Source organism: Acanthaster planci, linkage group LG01 (genome assembly GCF_054643075.1).
Source record: "Acanthaster planci isolate LZ-2023a linkage group LG01, COTS_SCS, whole genome shotgun sequence".
In the NCBI taxonomy this organism is placed as follows: Eukaryota; Metazoa; Echinodermata; class Asteroidea; order Valvatida; family Acanthasteridae; genus Acanthaster; species Acanthaster planci.
This window is the reverse complement of record NC_141777.1, coordinates 10656044-10673848: the sequence shown is the minus strand read 5'-3', so window position 1 is coordinate 10673848 and position 17805 is coordinate 10656044. Positions and strand designations below refer to the sequence as shown.

The following is a 17805-nucleotide window of genomic DNA, read 5'->3' as shown; positions in this document are numbered from 1 at the left end:
TAAATACATGGTTACGCACCTGATGGGTAAAGCAGGTTTGGCCCATTATATGTACATGTATATGTAAGGGCAGCATTGCAGTTTTAAGAGAGACCATTTTTCAACTTTTAAAACTGACAGTTTTATTGAGTTTTATTTCAAGCTGACAGTAGACACCTTGAGGAAAACTGATGGATCAAGACATTCTGTACAATGTAAAGGACTAATTATGAAAACTAGCACTCTTAATACTTACAAATCTTTAAACCCTGGCAAACAAAATTCATGAATAATTCAAGTTCCTCAACACAGTTCATGCGATTTGTTCAACTGTTCCCTACAAATGATATCTCCGTGGCAATGTCTCGGTGCCATACTGTATTGTGAATCACGCATAGTTTTTGAGAAAACTTAACGAACATCAGACTGAAGAGATTTTTCTCAGTGACAACCCATGTTTATTTGCTCCATCGCCAATCAGGTCCCAACTTGATGCCCTGACAGATGAACGAAATAAGTTGAGAGCAGACACCAATGAGGCCAACCAGCGTAATGCCATGCTAGTCAAGGAGGTTGATGAAACACACGCTAACATCATCAAGACCAATGAGGCAAAACTACAGTAAGGACAAGTGTCTTTGTAGGAAGGAAATGCTCTTAATAAGGGTCAAATTAGCAGGGACCCCCCTCTGTATGTTTTTTTTAACATCACTTCTGTGCAATTTGTTTCTTGCCAATCCTTTTAATCATAGTGTTTACTTCCACAACCACAATTATAAGCCGTATGTAACTCAATAACAACAAAAGCAATTCAGAAAAATGATTCAGTGATTTAGTCTCCTCTCAAGAAGGCAAAACAAATCTAGATTTCTTCTGCAACTGGGATATATAAGATCCAGTCTGTAACCTGTGATGAGCTGATTCCAAAACTGGACTCTCTCTTTTTTATATTGGAAGTTTTTTCTTCACAGACGTATGTTTGTTTAATAACTGTATACTCAGTGTTGTCCGAGGGCTTTTAGAAATATTTACAAGCTTAAAGCAATGAGAACTGAACCCATTACCTCCTGCTTACCACTTGACCAACAAGCTTGCTGGGGGTCAACCGTGCAGTTCAAATCCAGTGAGCTGAAAGTACTATGCCAAACATATTCATAAGTATAATGTTAGCATAATTAATGTGAGCGTAATGGAGGTGTTAATTTCCGTTTTTAATATTTTATTGTTGTGCTTTTATTGTTAATATAAACGAAAAAGTAGCATTTTCCCAACACAAAAGTTCCCTCTTGTGAATTGACCAGGGCTGCTGAGAGGAAGCACCAGGAGAAGCTGGTGGCGATGCAGGCCGAGATTGAGAAGGAGAGACAGCAGATGGCCACCCAGGCCGCCAAGCAGAGACAGCGACTTGAAGACGAGATCAACCAAATCAAGTCAGGGGATGCTGGCATGCGAGAGAGATTCGCCGAAATGCAGAAGGTTGGTAAACTTTGCTGGATTTTCTTGTTTCTAATCCTCATCCCTCTGGTGTGTTTGCAGATTTCATATACCTGCCAAAATGCAACACTATGCAGCATAACCATTCTTTGTACTTTGAGCTTCCTTATGTTGAAGACTACATGTAAATCAAAGCTGGCATGGTTGGAAATAGTCCACAGGTATCGCTAACCATATTTTGCTCTGAAAGGAAAGCTCACGCCTGTATTTCCTTTGGAAAAAGTTTGCATTAGTGTTTTTTGGTTTTGAAAACATTGTAATGACACACTGTAATTTTGTGTATTGCTTTCATATTTCAGAATTTTTGTCCATTGCTTCACATTGCCACCTCTTTGGCATTTAAAGTTTATGTCTCGGATCAGTATTGCTGCAGTGCCCTTCAATGGCACATGGCCACATGCCTCCATCTCACTACCATTGTCCTGACCCGGCAGTGTTCATTTTTATTTTCACTTCTATCTGTGTCATTGTATTGTCTTGGTCATTTTCTGAGCACTCTGTATCCTGAGGAAAAAGACTGTATATATCATGGCATTGCATTGATTTGCAGGAAATCACCCGTTTGGAGCAAGAGCTAACTGAGGCAGCAGAGAAGCTGATAGACAATGAGAAGACCATCCAGAAACAGCAGCGAGACTTGGACGGGTTTCAGGAGCTGGAGGAAAGGGTGGGTTTGCTCAGAGGGAATTTTTATGGCCCGTCCTTCACATACCTGCCTCCACCCGCCCTTTTGTGTAATACTCTGTTCCCTACAGGTGATCCAGTTAACTGTGCTGCGTGGATAAAAAAGTGAGACTAAGCCCTGATTTATCCAAGAGATGGTAGCACCGCACAATCCAACCCTAAATTCTTATTTCATCGCGGATCGTCCTGGAAAAACTGGAATGTACCCTGCCAGTTGTTTACAGCTGATAACATTATGCTACTACTCCATTTTATAGTACTGATGCTTTCGGCAGAAGAGTTCTTGTTTATCAACTTATGCCCCACTTAAGATTACTAAACATGACAAATGTTTCATGTCTGTGATGTCAGTTGGCAGAACTGGAGTCGAATCGGGAAACCGTCTCCAAACAACAAGAGGAATACTTTGAACAGAACCTAAAAGAGTACCAGGAACATGTCAGGGTGAGTAAACACAATGACGGTGGTTTTCTGTGCAAAATGCTTTAACCAATAGACCTAAAACACAATGACAGTGGTTTTCTGTGCAAAATGCTTTAACCAATAGACCTAAAACACAATGACGGTGGTTTTCTGTGCAAAATGCTTTAACCAATAGACCTAAAACACAATGACAGTGGTTTTCTGTGCAAAATGCTTTAACCAATAGACCTAAAACACAATGACAGTGGTTTTTGTACAAAATCCTTTAACCAATAGACCTGTAACACAATGACAGTGGTTTTTGTACAAAATGCTTTCACCAATAGACCTAAAACACAATGACAGTGGTTTTTGTACAAAATGCTTTCACCAATAGACCTAAACACAATGACAGTGGTTTTTGTACAAAATGCTTTCACCAATAGACCTATAACACAATGACAGTGGTTTTTGTACAAAATGCTTTCACCAATAGACCTACAACACAATGACAGTGGTTTTTGTACAAAATGCTTTCACCAATAGACCTAAAACACAATGACAGTGGTTTTTGTACAAAATGCTTTCACCAATAGACCTAAACACAATGACAGTGGTTTTTGTACAAAATGCTTTCACCAATAGACCTATAACACAATGACAGTGGTTTTTGTACAAAATGCTTTCACCAATAGACCTACAACACAATGACAGTGGTTTTTGTACAAAATCCTTTAACCAATAGACCTAAAACACAATGACAGTGGTTTTCTGTGCAAAATGCTTTAACCAATAGACCTAAAACACAATGACAGTGGTTTTTGTACAAAATGCTTTAACCAATAGACCTAAACACAATGACAGTGGTTTTTGTACAAAATGCTTTAACCAATAGACCTATAACACAATGACAGTGGTTTTCTGTGCAAAATGCTTTAACCAATAGACCTAAAACACAATGACAGTGGTTTTCTGTGCAAAATGCTTTAACCAATAGACCTAAAACACAATGACAGTGGTTTTCTGTGCAAAATGCTTTAACCAATAGACCTAAAACACAATGACAGTGGTTTTTGTACAAAATGCTTTAACCAATAGACCTAAACACAATGACAGTGGTTTTTGTACAAAAATGCTTTAACCAATAGACCTAAAACACAATGACAGTGGTTTTCTGTGCAAAATCCTTTAACCAATAGACCTAAAACACAATGACAGTGGTTTTTGTACAAAATGCTTTAACCAATAGACCTAAACACAATGACAGTGGTTTTTGTACAAAATGCTTTAACCAATAGACCTGTAACACAATGACAGTGGTTTTTGTACAAAATGCTTTCACCAATAGACCTAAAACACAATGACAGTGGTTTTTGTACAAAATGCTTTAACCAATAGACCTAAACACAATGACAGTGGTTTTTGTACAAAATCCTTTAACCAATAGACCTGTAACACAATGACAGTGGTTTTTGTACAAAATGCTTTCACCAATAGACCTAAAACACAATGACAGTGGTTTTTGTACAAAATGCTTTCACCAATAGACCTAAACACAATGACAGTGGTTTTCTGTGCAAAATGCTTTAACCAATTGCCAATAGACCTATAACACAATGACAGTGGTTTTCTGTGCAAAATGCTTTAACCAATAGACCTATAACACAATGACATTGGTTTTCTGTACAAAATGCTTTAACCAATAGACCTATAACACAATGACAGTGGTTTTCTGTGCAAAATGCTTTAACCAATTGCCAATAGACCTATAACACAATGACAGTGGTTTTTTGTACAAAATGCTTTAACCAATTGCCAATAGACCTATAACACAATGACAGTGGTTTTTTGTACAAAATGCTTTAACCAATTGCCAATAGACCTATAACACAATGACAGACCCTTTGTTGGTGTCATGTCTACAGAGCAAAACAAAGTGTGATAAATTTCCATCTAAACTTGTATTAACATTCTCAAAACTCACACAGAATGATCTAGGAGTTCTCCAACATTCACTTCTCATTTGCTGCCCCCCCACGGCAATTCCATTCAAAGTAAACTGAGAATTAATCAGCATGTACAATCATCCTCCAACATCTTCTAATTCTGAAGGCCATTGAGTAGTACTCCTGCGTAAATCAGTCGAAATAAGGACATACATCCTCCAAATACTCAACTTTTTCCTAAGACCCTCAAGCCATAAATTCCGATGTTTAGTTGGGTCTAAGTTAGGATCACAGAGTGGTGTTAATTAACTAGGGTGCTGACTTGCTCTACAAAGTGAGGCCTGCTGGTGCTCCCGTGTTTGTGTACAAACAAATGTAAAACTGAGAATTCTTTATAGTTTTTGTGACCCTAATGATGAATTTTCCTGAGGCTTTTTAATGTGCTATACTAGTGATACAAAATTCACTTAATTTGTTATTTGCAGTTGCTGTGCATGTAGCATTTTAAGTACACCATTTTAGAACTTGTTTTCGTTATGCTTTAGAAATATGCACATGAATTCAAACTGTACCCAGGACAGCATCAATGAGTCTCACTGCTGGGTAGGGCTGTGCCGAATATCCGAATAATCAAATTTTTGATCATTTTTCAAATATTCGGATATCATTTTTTGAATTTGAATTTTCATATGCAAGTTTCATGAAAAGGAAGCAAAAACTTTCTTTTGTTTTAAATGAGAAAAATTGCACTATGGAGGCATGTTTCAAGTAGATTCAAATGAAAAGCGTCAGACATCTTACAACGATTTAAAAAGTAAATTATTCATTAAACAATTTAAAAGGAATAGAAATTATCATCGGGGTGAGAAATCTTGTTCATCTCTTTAATCTTGCTAAATCATGGCTGGAGAGACTCCTAGATGCGAGAAGCTATTACATTGATCATAATGTACAACTGTGTGTGCTATTGCAACTGATTTTGCATATGGTTTGTTCATCAACAATCTGCTAGTCAAATAGCAAATTATTCAAATTGACTCAGCCGTACTGCTGGGATTGAAGAATCAGCAGTTAATGGTCAGGATGTACTGACAATCCTTCAAAATGCTATTCTCATTCCATAGGAAATAAATTGTAAATCCTTCCTAAATCAATTTTTTCCTAAATCTGGATATACACTGCATCAGTTGTACCCTCAATCAAGATTCTTCTGACACTCCAGTGGCCTGAGTCTTGCTTCAGTTCCCCAAACTCATGGTATTGATTTTTGGAAGATTAACATGTATTTGGGTTATAAAGATGAACAAAATAATTGACTGGAGCGGGATTTGAACCTGCAAACTCTAGAATTTTGTACTGGTGCTCTACCAACTGAGCAGTCCGGCCCTACGTAGTTATCTTTGTTTGGGGCGGTAGTTAGAAGCCATATAACTTGAAACACCATACAGCCAGGGATCATGCCCCAATTATACATGATGCACTCCGTACTTATCCCTATTTACCACTTCCCAGGTTGCAAAGATAATTGACAAATGGGAAGAGCCACTAATGTAGGGCTGGATAGCTCAGTTTGTAGAGCACCAGTAGGAAGTTTCAGGTTCAAATTCCACTCCAGTCAATTACTTTCTTCAACTGCATAATTAAATGTAATCACCTAGTAAGTTTCTCTACCTGGTATGTATAGTTTTTTCTTGTATTCAGGTTGACAGTTGTATGAAATTTATCATTTCAAAACCATTGCTCCTCCATACTGTCCAAAGGTGCTACAAGACCAGCTGGACGAGCTGACCCAAGAGAACGAGCTGCTGAAGCATCAAACCTCGGAACGCAAGATCAGGCGGCGGGGCAGTAAGCTTCAGCACTCCAACAAGCCTAGTCGGGTGGGCTCGGTGCTATCGGACTACACCAAGCCGGCCGTTATCAAAAGGTCCAGCGGCCACTCCTCATCAGGTAGGTCAAAAACCGTCCTACACTGTGGGTCACTACCCTTGCTGGACCATAACATAATGGGAGTCTTTTCACACAAACACATTACTGAAAAACCATCTGCGAATTGTAGCACATTGTTCATGTGCTGCTCATTTATCTGTGGGGGTGTGAAGTATAAATATGATAAATAAAACTGTAATTTTGGTTTATTTTCATCTGAATGTGCAAACACAGCTTTGCGCTTCGTCCAAAGCAATAAGTGCAGGATTCTTATAATCACAGCCATCTTGAATCCCCCCCCAGTGCAACTTCTCTGCTAGATGTTCCGTGGAATTTTCATCATCCCTGATCATACCCCCATATGTTTGCCAGGTATCCGTTTTGGGTATAAACATCAACTGATCCAGTGAGCTTCTTGGCTATATTTCAATTTCATTAAGCTTTGGTATTCCTGTGTTTCATCCTCGGCAGAGAACGAGTCTGAACTGGAAGAGTTGGACCCTCAGAGTAAGAGACGGCTACCTCTGACAGCGAGGTCCGGCGGCGATGGAAATAGCAACGAGGAAGAAGACTCTCAAAGTCAGTCATGCATAGTATTTACTTGTGTGGAAATGTAACAAAGGCATTATGTTAGGAGACTTTATACTGAAAACTGTAGACGTTATTAACGCCTTGATGACGGGAATTTCTTTCCGAAAGCCGACTCCAAGAATTCCAGCCTCACTTGGCCACGAAGGCCACCTGCCAAACCGCAAATTCTTGGTTTGTGGCCCTGCGTGCTCTGCACGCTTTGAATTACACGGTGAAAAGGCTGATTGTTCGGTGGCATGCGGCTCTACTCACGCTTCCACATTCTCGTTTCCTCTTTTCAAAGTGGGGACTACTGTGAAGCTGGTGATTATGATGCAAATTCGGTCTTTTCATTCCTGGGCTACACACAAAGACCAATTACCATATATACAAGAGCCAGGGTCTGCCTTCTTTCACCGTGTTCGCTCGAGCGTGGGCCGAGAATAATAGCTGAAAAGCAGGCTGAGGATCTCAATTTTTACGGCGTGTCTTGTCGCGTCCCGAGGCGAAGGGGTTAATGACTAAGACATTTTCAGTCCTGTTCTCTGAGTGTATTTGATAAATATTTGGTTTCTTGAATTTGCATTCAAATTCATTCTTAAATTTGCGTTCAAATTCCTTATTTCATACATGCAGTTACTTCCATGTTAGTGCAAAACTTATACAATAAATAATTTGCTAAATAAATAGCATCAAATTCTGAAATTTGACTTTAGACTAAAAAACAAACATGAAGTGGTGAAATACAGATGTGAAGTACAGGAAAAATTGAGGCAATGCTAATAGCGAGGTTTAAAAATGAACACGATGATAAAATTACCATACGACTGATTATTTTGCTATGCACATGCAGAAGTACTATGCAGATTTCTCAGGTTATGAATTCAGTAACCATTTTTCCCTCCCCAAATCAAACCAGGAGCCAAGTTAGAGGCAGAGATCGAGTTGCTAAAGGAGAAGCACAGCAAGGAGCTGGCCGAGTCCCGCACAGCCTTTGAGCGTGACTGCAAGGACTTGGAGTTCCGCTACAAGATGGAGATCACTGACCTGGAGGATGGCTTCGAGCGTCAGAAGGAAGAAATGCAAGAAGAGTTCCAGCGGGAGCAGCGGCAGCTGATCGAGGAGGTGGAGCGACGATTCAGCGGCGAGAAGCAGGAGATGGCCCAGCAGTTTGCCCGGGAGAAACAGGAGCTGGAGGAGTTCTTCTCTAAGGAGACCACAGAGCTCAGGTGAGCCATGACTCCAGTCATCTGTATAGGAGGCATATTGGAACTAGAGGTGTGGCTGCACTGCTGAAAAGCCACAGAATTCCCAGGCGTTAAGGCCATTAAACCCCATTCTGTCAGACCTGAATTAGCTAACTGTAGAGGTTTTACCAGTCAGTAAAGTCAGGTGGCTAGAATGTCTGGCCAGATTATTTTAATTCTCACTCATCCTACATAAGCCTGTGGTTACAGCTCAGTTCCAATCAACATGCAGCGAAATGCAAAACAAAGAGGTCGTTTACTCCCGTAGTTTGAAGGAAGAGCTTGGATATGATCAAGGCTGACTGGAGCTGTCAATCAAATCAGTCAGACATGTAGCCCAGGACAGAGCAGAGGCTGGTATGAAACTCAAGCTGGACCAAGAGAGGGTGCAATTTCTTAACAGCTACGGAGGCTCTTTTGGTCGAAACTGAACTTTGCTGGCTCACAAAAGTCTAGGAAATGCAAGCGTTACAGTCTCATCACTACCAACAAAGTGAACACTCCCATTCAATGTGGCTTTTTTCAGCCGATTACGGGGTGCTTCTGATCAAGGCGGATAGGGGAAAGGCTGTTTTTCAAAGGGAAGGATTGTAGAAAGCCTGAAGGCCCTTGCTTTGCCTAAGCATGGCCTGGCTATTCAACTGCAAAGTTTGGCCACTGGTTCCAATTTACTTCCTTACTTGGCAAACAGGGGGTCCATGCACATGCGCTGTGCCTTTAGAACAGCCTTTCCCAAGGGTTTCCGCACATCAGCATCACTTCAAAGTTTTCAGAAATCCATGAGTCATTAGTTGCTGACTTTTTCATCAATTTCTTTGTTAAGGGCCGTGATACGCTTTATAAAAGTGCTCTTTAAGATGCTTCTTTTTACGAAATTAAATTTGACATTAGGGAGACGTTAAGGGAGACGTTAAGGGAGACACTGCACGTAAGGGAGACATTTTTATGTCTCCCCGTTACCACAACTCTCAGAGAGAAATGAAATGTTCTGTTTTTAGTGTGAAGTTAGGAGTTGAGAGTCTGATAAGCAAATGGACAAAACCAGTTTCAACAAGCATTACCATTTGGGAATTTGAACTTATTATAGTTTGTTCACAAGTCTGTTAAAGGTACCATTTGAGGTATTATACTTTTTATATCCCATTCTGACAAGATCTTTTAGGCCAAGTTAGAAAAACAGCTATATAAGCTTGTTGGCCAAGTTGGTATTTCATTCAACTTCCTGGCCATTTTGAAGCATGCTGTCTCATATCTGTCCTGTCAAAAGGGATCGCTTGGAGGCTGAGTACAATGTGGAAATGGACAACCGGATTGCTGAGGTCAAGCAGAAGCTGCTGGATGAGAAAGCTAGCGTGGAGAAGGAACTCTCTCAAGAGAAGTCCTCACTGAGCGAGGAGGTCATCCGGGAGAGGAACGCTGCTGAGGTCCGGCTAAAGAAGCTGCAGTCGGAGCTGGAGCTGCGCTTCCTGGAGGAGAAGGGTGAGATGCAGGCCCAGTGGGAGCGGGAGCGGACCGAGCTGGAGCTGATGTACCAGGAGAAAGTCCACGAGCTGGAGATGCTGTTCGTGGACGGGGAGGTGGGCCTCAAGGGCCAACTCCGGAGGGACTTTGACCAGCTCCTGGCCCAGCACCGGGCTGAGATTGAGCACGGCTTTGAGCGGGAGAAGGAGGCACTGCTGGAGGAACTGGAGATGGAGAAAGCCGACCTGCTGAAGGTCAGCAAAGGTGACAAGGCCTCCCTCCTGCAGAAGGCCAAGGAGGAGAGATCGGAGCTGCTCAAGAGGCACAAGAAGGAGACGCTGGAGCTGGCCGAGCGACACAAGAAGCTGGTGACAGACCTGGAGGACCGTCGGGAGAGAGAGAAGGCCGAGATGGAGGAGCGGATGCGGCGGGAGCGGCAGCGTGCCAAGCAGGAGCGGGAGAAGCTAGAGTCACGCTTTCGGCAAGAGCTAAGCGAGATGGAGATGAGCCTGACAGTCAGCAAGGACGAGCTGGAGAGATCAGTCCACGAGGAGGTTGAAGACAAGCTCAGAACAGAAATTAGGGTGAGAATAAAATGGTCATGAAGGGATACCAAATATCTGGCCAAAAATGGTGGATGCTTGGATCACAGTTTAAAAGGAGTTTCAAATGCAAAATACACTTTTTCCTGATTTTGTTGGGCTTGAAAAGAAGTCATTTCTCTGCAGGTACATGACTGTTGCAAAATGAGTACTTTGTTGCAATAAAAGCATTACCGTAGTCTCTGATGCAGTTATTATTCCTGTGAAGAATAACCTTGAGGGTGGTACGACAAGACAAAATGTTGAACTGTTCTATTGCTGTTGAAGTCGGAAAAAAGTTTGTTAGTGGTCTTGAATCAGATTTCTTTGCCATTACTTTTCCAGAGGGAGATGGAAAAAGAGCTCATGGAACAGATGGAACAGTTCAAAAGAGGTTACAATGAGGAGAAGACAGAGCTGATTTACCAGAAAGAGGAGCTTGAATCCAAGCTACAGCAGGTAGGCAAACCCTGGACAGTAAAGGAATCTCACTGATCCACGCAGCCCACTACACATCCATTAATGTCAGAGGCTAATACCGCTGTGTGGCTCTCGGTATTTTAGTAGGAAAGACAGATAGCAAATTGTCAAAGAACTATAGAGCTGGACCAGCAGATAACGACGTATACAGCATTTGATAAAGAACCCATGGTTATAAATTTGAAGTGCAATTAAGGTGCTTTGTAGTAAGATAGATGATGTACAGTTATTAAGGTATTTCATCTTGTTTTGGTTCTGACCCACCCATTGCAGGCTGAGGTAGCCGCCCAAGAAGCGGTTAGCGTGGTCACTATGCACACTCTCCAGGCGACACAGAAAGAGGCAGAGGCTGACAAGGTACCGGTCATTTCTCTCAAGAATCCATCTCAAAGTCATTACACGAACCGCAGTCCACTCATATTTCACACTAACCTCCACGTCCTGCAAACAGCCGTCCGCAGCGATGTCCATTAGAAATAGCCTTCAGTAGCGGCAGCATGCAATGGCTTTTCACCATGACTGCAAAAAAAGTTGACATATTAGTTGACTGCTGCTACATGTAGCAAGAACAGGTCAAGAGTTTAGATCATAGTGTGCTGGTGCTGTGATGTTTGAGTTTCAAGTTGAAATCTCACTCGATCTGAGTCGATTTTCTTTCTCCAGCCAAGTAAATGGTATCTTTGAAAGGGTTGGCTCTGCGGACAGGTGACTGCAGTTTTCTTCATCAGTTCAGTATTTGCCAACAAATTTAAGTGTGTCTGTAAAAGAGATCATGCTCTGCTGGAGCCGAATAGGGTCAGAATGTTTACAGTTTACAGTGCAGTTTACAGAATTCTTGTCTTTGAGAATTTTCACTGACAAGCCATTATTTTTTATCCACAACTCTGATTTCAACCTTGTTTTTTGCCCATGTACCTGTGAAACCATTAATTTGCTGTCATTACATGCGATGCAGACATATTCAGCATTTGAAGAATGGATTAATGAATTTCAAGGAACTGATGGCGTTCTTGGAACTGGAAAATTAGATTTGTCCAGGTTTTTTCATTTGTACAATAATACTCTGCATTTCACTGGCTGACTGGTACACACTCTTAATATTAGAATTCTGTTGAAATTTTTTCCAAAGTGCGATATGACAATTGGTGCACCCATTTTCATTTGAAAATCATCTGCCTCGCAAGCCTAAATCTTTAAATATCGTCAGATTTCAAGTCTTTCCATGTCTGTCCTTCTTTCTTCTTGACATCTTTGCTCCAATACCACCTACTAACAATCACTTTTCCTGTCACCCTGCCGCGCACCCACTACTAGCCCTCATATGACAAGCTGAGTGCTGAGCGTTCTCAGCTCCAACAAACGGTCGGCCACTTAGAAGACAAACTCAAACTGCTTAGTGAGATTGAGGACAGTCACCAGGTCGGCGCTCAGATACATGAGGTCAGAGTTCATTTCATATCAGCTCAGAGTATATGCTCCCCCCCTCATTTTTGGCCATGACTAACAGCTTAACCATTTTCACCACTCATTTTGTCATTCTGCTGAAAGATATGTACATAACCAACTCTGTTAAAATGAGTCTTTAAGTCAGCTGAGCCACTTTGGAGTAAAAAGTCCTTTAGAATAATTTTGCACAGTGTAAATTAAGAGGAGCCCGCAGTATTTTTTACCATGAAGTATCTACTTTCATCAAGATATCAAACTGAATGATACATCAAAATAAAAAACTCAATTTGCTTTTTTTAATACAAATAAAAACTCAAAATGTGGTTCTGGCGACTCAAGACTCATTTTCACAGAGTGAGTCACATATGCTTCTTGTATCAGAAACACTGGAATCTGTCCAGACAAACCAGATACATTGGTACATGTCTTTCACTTTCCAATATTCTGTCTTTGCCTTCCCCCAGGCCCAGTTGATGCTGGTCACCGACGAGAAGGAAAATTTAGCCAAGGATCTGTCTGATGTCAACCGACGAGTGAGTATCAGTCTGTTTTCTTCCGGTTGCGTTCAGAAAGTACATGTAATTGGACCGCAACTCCCTAGTCATTTATTGAAAGGCTCAATCAAGTACGAATGGTTCTTCATGGACTGCTGTGCACTGGAGGATGTGCAAACTAGATCTGGCTGTCTGTGTACACAGTTTCTGTTGATGGGTTAAACTGACTTGCATGCCCCGAGTCATGCTGATGTTTAACAACATCTGATTTGTGAACACACGTAAGGTCTGAGAAGCGGTAGATAGTGTTTGGGACTTGAACTTGGCCATTGGGTAAAGCCTGTTGTGGTAGCAAAATTACTCTGTGAGCATGTTCTAGAGTGTCGAAAAGTATTAGGTTGTAATAAGTGCTATTGTACAAATCACTCTGTCAAATCAGTAATTGTGCCATTTGGCTCAATATCAAAAGTTGGCACCTATATCTTGTGTTTTTTGAAAGGGGAAACTTTTTGCAAGAGTAATCCTGCCTGCAAAGCTATTTTGTATAACGGGTTGCTCAGTGCTTGTCCGAGAGCTTGCGAAAAAATTCACAAGCTTACTCGGGTGGGACTTGAACCCATGACCTCCTGCTTACTAGTGCAGACGTCTTAACCACTCGACCACCGAGCTTGCTGTGGTCAGCTGGTCGGTCTGAGTCAGGTGTAGCAGCGGGTACTGCAAACTAAGCATACAGTGTTTATCAATATATACGTTGGGTAAGGGCAAAACCTGTTATATAAATTAACATCCCCCAACGCAAAATACATCTTGAAGCTATTTGGTTTTCTAGTTCTGCCTGCTGGGGCAGTACATGGGGCAGTGGAAAGGTTTCAAAGGCAGGACGGATGGTGATTAACTTGTGATTGACGTTTAACAGACTTTTCATGACTCATGATGACTTGCAATTACCTCATGATGGGACTTGCCATTCATTTGGCATGTGATGGGCTTGAGACTGACTTTTGATTGACTGCCAATGGCTTGTGAGTGACTTGTGATAGCTTAAGATAGACCATGTTATCTTGCTTTGATTTTATGAGTGACTTTTGATTGACTTAAATTGTGATTGGCTCAAGATTGGCCTTCGATGACTTGTGAATGACTTGTGATTTCCTGTGATTTTGACTTGACTTGTGATACCTTGACTTTGACTTGCTATTGACTTGTGATGACTTGTTATTCACTTTTGATGACACATGATGGCTTGTGATTGACTTGGAATATTTGTAATAAACATGTGGTGACTTGTGATTAACTTGTAATACTTGTGAAGACTGAATTACAACTCTGGTTCATATCCCAACAGCTTCTGGAAGCCCAGATGCAGCTATCCATCCAGGACACCCAGCACCTGCGGGAGCTCCAGCGACTCCGGGACAAGCACACCGAGGCCTCAGCCAAGGAGCTGCAAGCCCTGCGAGAGGATCTGATCCGCAAGGATGCCCGGCTGGCTGAGCTGGAGAGGACAGTGGGCGACAAGGAGGAGGAGGTGGGCCGCAGGAGTGCCCGGGCACGGGAGGAGAGCCAGGAGGAGGTGAGACGGCTCCAGGAGGCCAAGGCTGAGCTGGAGAGGAAGCAGAAGAAGATGCGGGCCATGCTGGATGAGTACGTCAGGAAACTCAAGGACCAGGTCAGTGGGAGCAGTAACTTCGTTCACCTTTGTACACCGCGGAGCATTACATTGTAGTTTTTCAGGACAGTTTCTTAATGGAATTCAGCAAGTGCATCTCTTGATAATCATAACTTTAGCAAGAGCATTTGGCATCTTTGTGTACCGGATTGGCTAGAACATTTGAAATGCTAATGAGTTTTCACATTGTGCACCACAGTAAATGCCATCCAGTGTGAGCAGTTCATAAGGCTGGGTCTCACCCAGAGGTTGCCGCATAGATCCCCATTCTGGTTGCATTTTCAAAAAATAGACGAATTGTTTTCACTATCTGTGCTGTATTTGGGGGAACATAAATTTTCTGGATGTTTGTTAATCACTGTTTGATTTTATTTAGTGGTGATTTTTGGTGAGGCAAGGAATGCCTTGATCCATCAAACACTGACTACAGACATCCACTCAAATTGCTTGAAGTCAGCCATGGGTTTGTCGATCTGAACCATTGAAAATGGCCTCTCTGTGGCAACCTGTTGTTGGTGCACTGTACTTGAAATTGTGGTCGAGTTCGGGCAACCTATTCTTTACACTGGGTTCTTGTTGTTGAGCTTGAAAGGTGGAAACACGACCCAAGAACACTTTTATCTGAAGAGAATTACACACCACCTCCCCGTTGGGGTTTTACAGGAAGTTGTGAAATTTTGATTTCAAACTGCCGCAAAAAATTGCAAGGTGGCTTACAAAGCCAGCCACAATGAGAAGTTTTCCAAAAACCAATGTCACCAGTTTTCCATAAAATAGAAATGAATATTCCTTTTTCATTAAAAAAGAATTCAACCCAGTTATCCAAACATTAACCCTCCAAGAACATACATGGACGCCGCCATGTTATTTGCCACCAACTACCAGGGATAACAACCAGTTGAACGTTCCCAGTGTTCAAGCATACGAAACCAAGCCACGTGAACTCAGCCTGTGTGTGTGCAGTTTCTTGTTTACATATTTTGGGCGTCTCTCTTCCAGCTGACGAGGTCAACCCGCAGCGACATCATGGTCAAGGAGCTGTACCTGGAGAACTGCAAGCTGCAGACCGCCCTGCAGGTTACTGAGGAACGGCAGAAGAATGCCGAGCGGGCCTGCCACAACCTGACAGAGAAGAACCAGGTCTACCTCCGCCTCATCCGTAAGGTCTCGCCTGCAGTCCTCTAAGGAGAGCTCACCCTCTCCCCACCCCCTGCCCCCAGGGCCAGACCGACGTGGTGCTGAGAAAAGTGCTGCTGTAACAGGGGCTTCATCTCTTCTTCCCCTTCGCCGTTGGTGGAATATGTAAGAGTTATAAGGTTCTGTATTGAAGAGTTACTCCCTTAAAGTTGTTGGCCAAAAGTACTGTCATCGGAGAGGTGCCATTAGTCTCTGTGTGACATAGCTCATGACCTGAAATGAATTTTCTCTTGTAGAAAATTGAGTGAAAAATGAGATTATGATTTTTATGCAGAATCATGAGTAGATGAAAAGCAACATTTTTTAAGTCACTCCAATTATACTCTGAGATCAATTTTTAATATCACTTTGGTTCTTTTTTGTGGAAGTTAATCGGACACTTTGGCTGTATGGCTGCATAAATTCTATTGTGTATTCTGCGATGGACTTGTTTACACTGACAGCATTCAGCATGTGCCTTGCAGCTGTCCCAGATGTGCATTCAATGTCACCTTGACTGTGTTTCTTAGAAATCGATTGGAAGTGTAATCTGTAAAAATTCTGCATTGTACAGAGCTAAGCTCAGTTGATTACTCCGTCCACTACTATGCAGTACTAAATATGAGATTCTGAGACCTCAAAGAGACATTCCACTTCTAAGCAATGGTTGTATATTTCTGCCGTAAATCAAATACAGTTATCATATGCACTCTTTAAAACATGTGGTTGAGCATTGCAAATTGGACTTTTGAAAGCTGCCTTTATAAACTGCTTTAAAGCATTTGAGATGTATGTAGTTTGCAACTACGTAAAACCTACAGTGATGTCAACGTCAGCTTACACTTCTACATTTCTCTTAGAAAGCATACGTGTAAATTTGGTCATTGATAAATATTTTCCATGTTAAAATTTAGGTTTAAGCCTTGTCAAGGGTCTCAAGTCCCACAAAAACGGTTAAAATTGGACAAATCCCACTGTAAATGTCAACGATATCGAAATCATTGAAACCTAAAAGAGGGTTGCATTTAATATCTAAGTTGCCAATCCAAAGGATTTGTGGAAAAACGAAAAGAAAATTAAATTTGAAATTTGAAAAAAAGAATAGTCAGCAGACTGAGGGAGAATCTACTCTGGGTAAGCCAGAGCTTATGCCTTAATTGCATCAAGTTGGCTCTTTCTTTTTTCCTTCTTCTTTTTCTTCTAAAGAGGTATTCCTCAGAGCTTTCGTTTCACTGGCTTTTCTCATATCATGCAGTTTAGTCATAGATTTCTGCGTCTTTGACCAAAAAAGTGTCTTCCACTAAACGGGATGGTTTTGACCATATACTCATAACTGTATTTTTGCTGTCAAATACGGTAGTATATGTAAATACAATTTGTCACTTCGCACTTTGGGCAAACTGTAAATTTCAAGGAAAAGAAATTTGTTCTCTTTCTGAAAGTGCCATGCAGGTCATCGAACAGGGTTTTCAAGAGAACCTCAATTATCTGTCAAAATGTTTGGAATTTGGTGCCTTATTTTTGACAATACGCTCCCTACTGTGTGCATATTCAAGATCAGTATTCGCAGATCGATGCATATTTTATGAAAAAGATACTTATATGAAAAATAATGTTTGCAAATGACACTAAAATTCGTTTTTTATTCGATTGTTTTTAAGTACTGTATGATCATTTTGTTTGGAAAGACTGATTAAAGTTTCCAAGTCTTTTTCAAAGGCATTTCTAACAACCATACAAACTATGTAAATATTTTGTTTGTAAAAAGACTCTACTTTTTAAGTGGATGATACATCTATAAAATCATCCTTCATGGATTTGTCTTTTTACATTAACAGGAAGCTATTGTGTCATGTACATATGTATATATATACTGTTGTATTTGTACAAATCCAAGGTTTGGTCAGTGTTTCATTCATTAATTTTGTTATTTATATCTGATTTTCCACAACAACTTGTTATAATCAATTTCTTTTCTTTTTTTTTTAGTCCAAATATTGTCTTAGAAAATGTATATTAATACACTGTGTATCTTGCTTTCTATAAACTTTAAGGTGAAATGAGTTAATCTTGAAGAAAAAATCTATGACAAACATGCACCAAATGGTCGGGGTCGTTCAGTGCTTCTTTGACCTTCATTTTCAGTGCGTACCCTACTCGTCTTTTCTTTCCCACGAAAGTGTAAAGTGAACTCTGTCAGTTTGTCATTTTTACCAGTAACCGTAATTAAATGCATGAATATGATCA

At 41.1% G+C, this 17805-nt stretch overlaps 1 protein-coding gene across 3 annotated transcripts in view; it reads left to right on the top strand.

Annotated features, from left to right (window-relative positions):
• LOC110981426 (uncharacterized) overlaps positions 1 to 17805 on the top strand; it is a 32099-nt gene extending 14294 nt beyond the window's left edge. For 2 of the 3 annotated variants that reach the window (XM_022238996.2, XM_022238995.2), the window contains exons 10-23: positions 461 to 601; positions 1281 to 1455; positions 2024 to 2140; positions 2509 to 2601; positions 6266 to 6455; positions 6906 to 7013; positions 7924 to 8233; positions 9519 to 10296; positions 10639 to 10752; positions 11047 to 11130; positions 12088 to 12213; positions 12684 to 12752; positions 14059 to 14382; positions 15382 to 17805. In XM_022238996.2, the coding sequence (XP_022094688.2) occupies positions 461 to 601; positions 1281 to 1455; positions 2024 to 2140; positions 2509 to 2601; positions 6266 to 6455; positions 6906 to 7013; positions 7924 to 8233; positions 9519 to 10296; positions 10639 to 10752; positions 11047 to 11130; positions 12088 to 12213; positions 12684 to 12752; positions 14059 to 14382; positions 15382 to 15567 (2815 nt within the window). In that variant the 3' untranslated portion in view covers positions 15568 to 17805. The remainder of the gene's footprint in view (positions 1 to 460; positions 602 to 1280; positions 1456 to 2023; positions 2141 to 2508; positions 2602 to 6265; positions 6456 to 6905; positions 7014 to 7923; positions 8234 to 9518; positions 10297 to 10638; positions 10753 to 11046; positions 11131 to 12087; positions 12214 to 12683; positions 12753 to 14058; positions 14383 to 15381) is intronic. The other variant, XM_022238997.2, reaches the window with a different exon arrangement.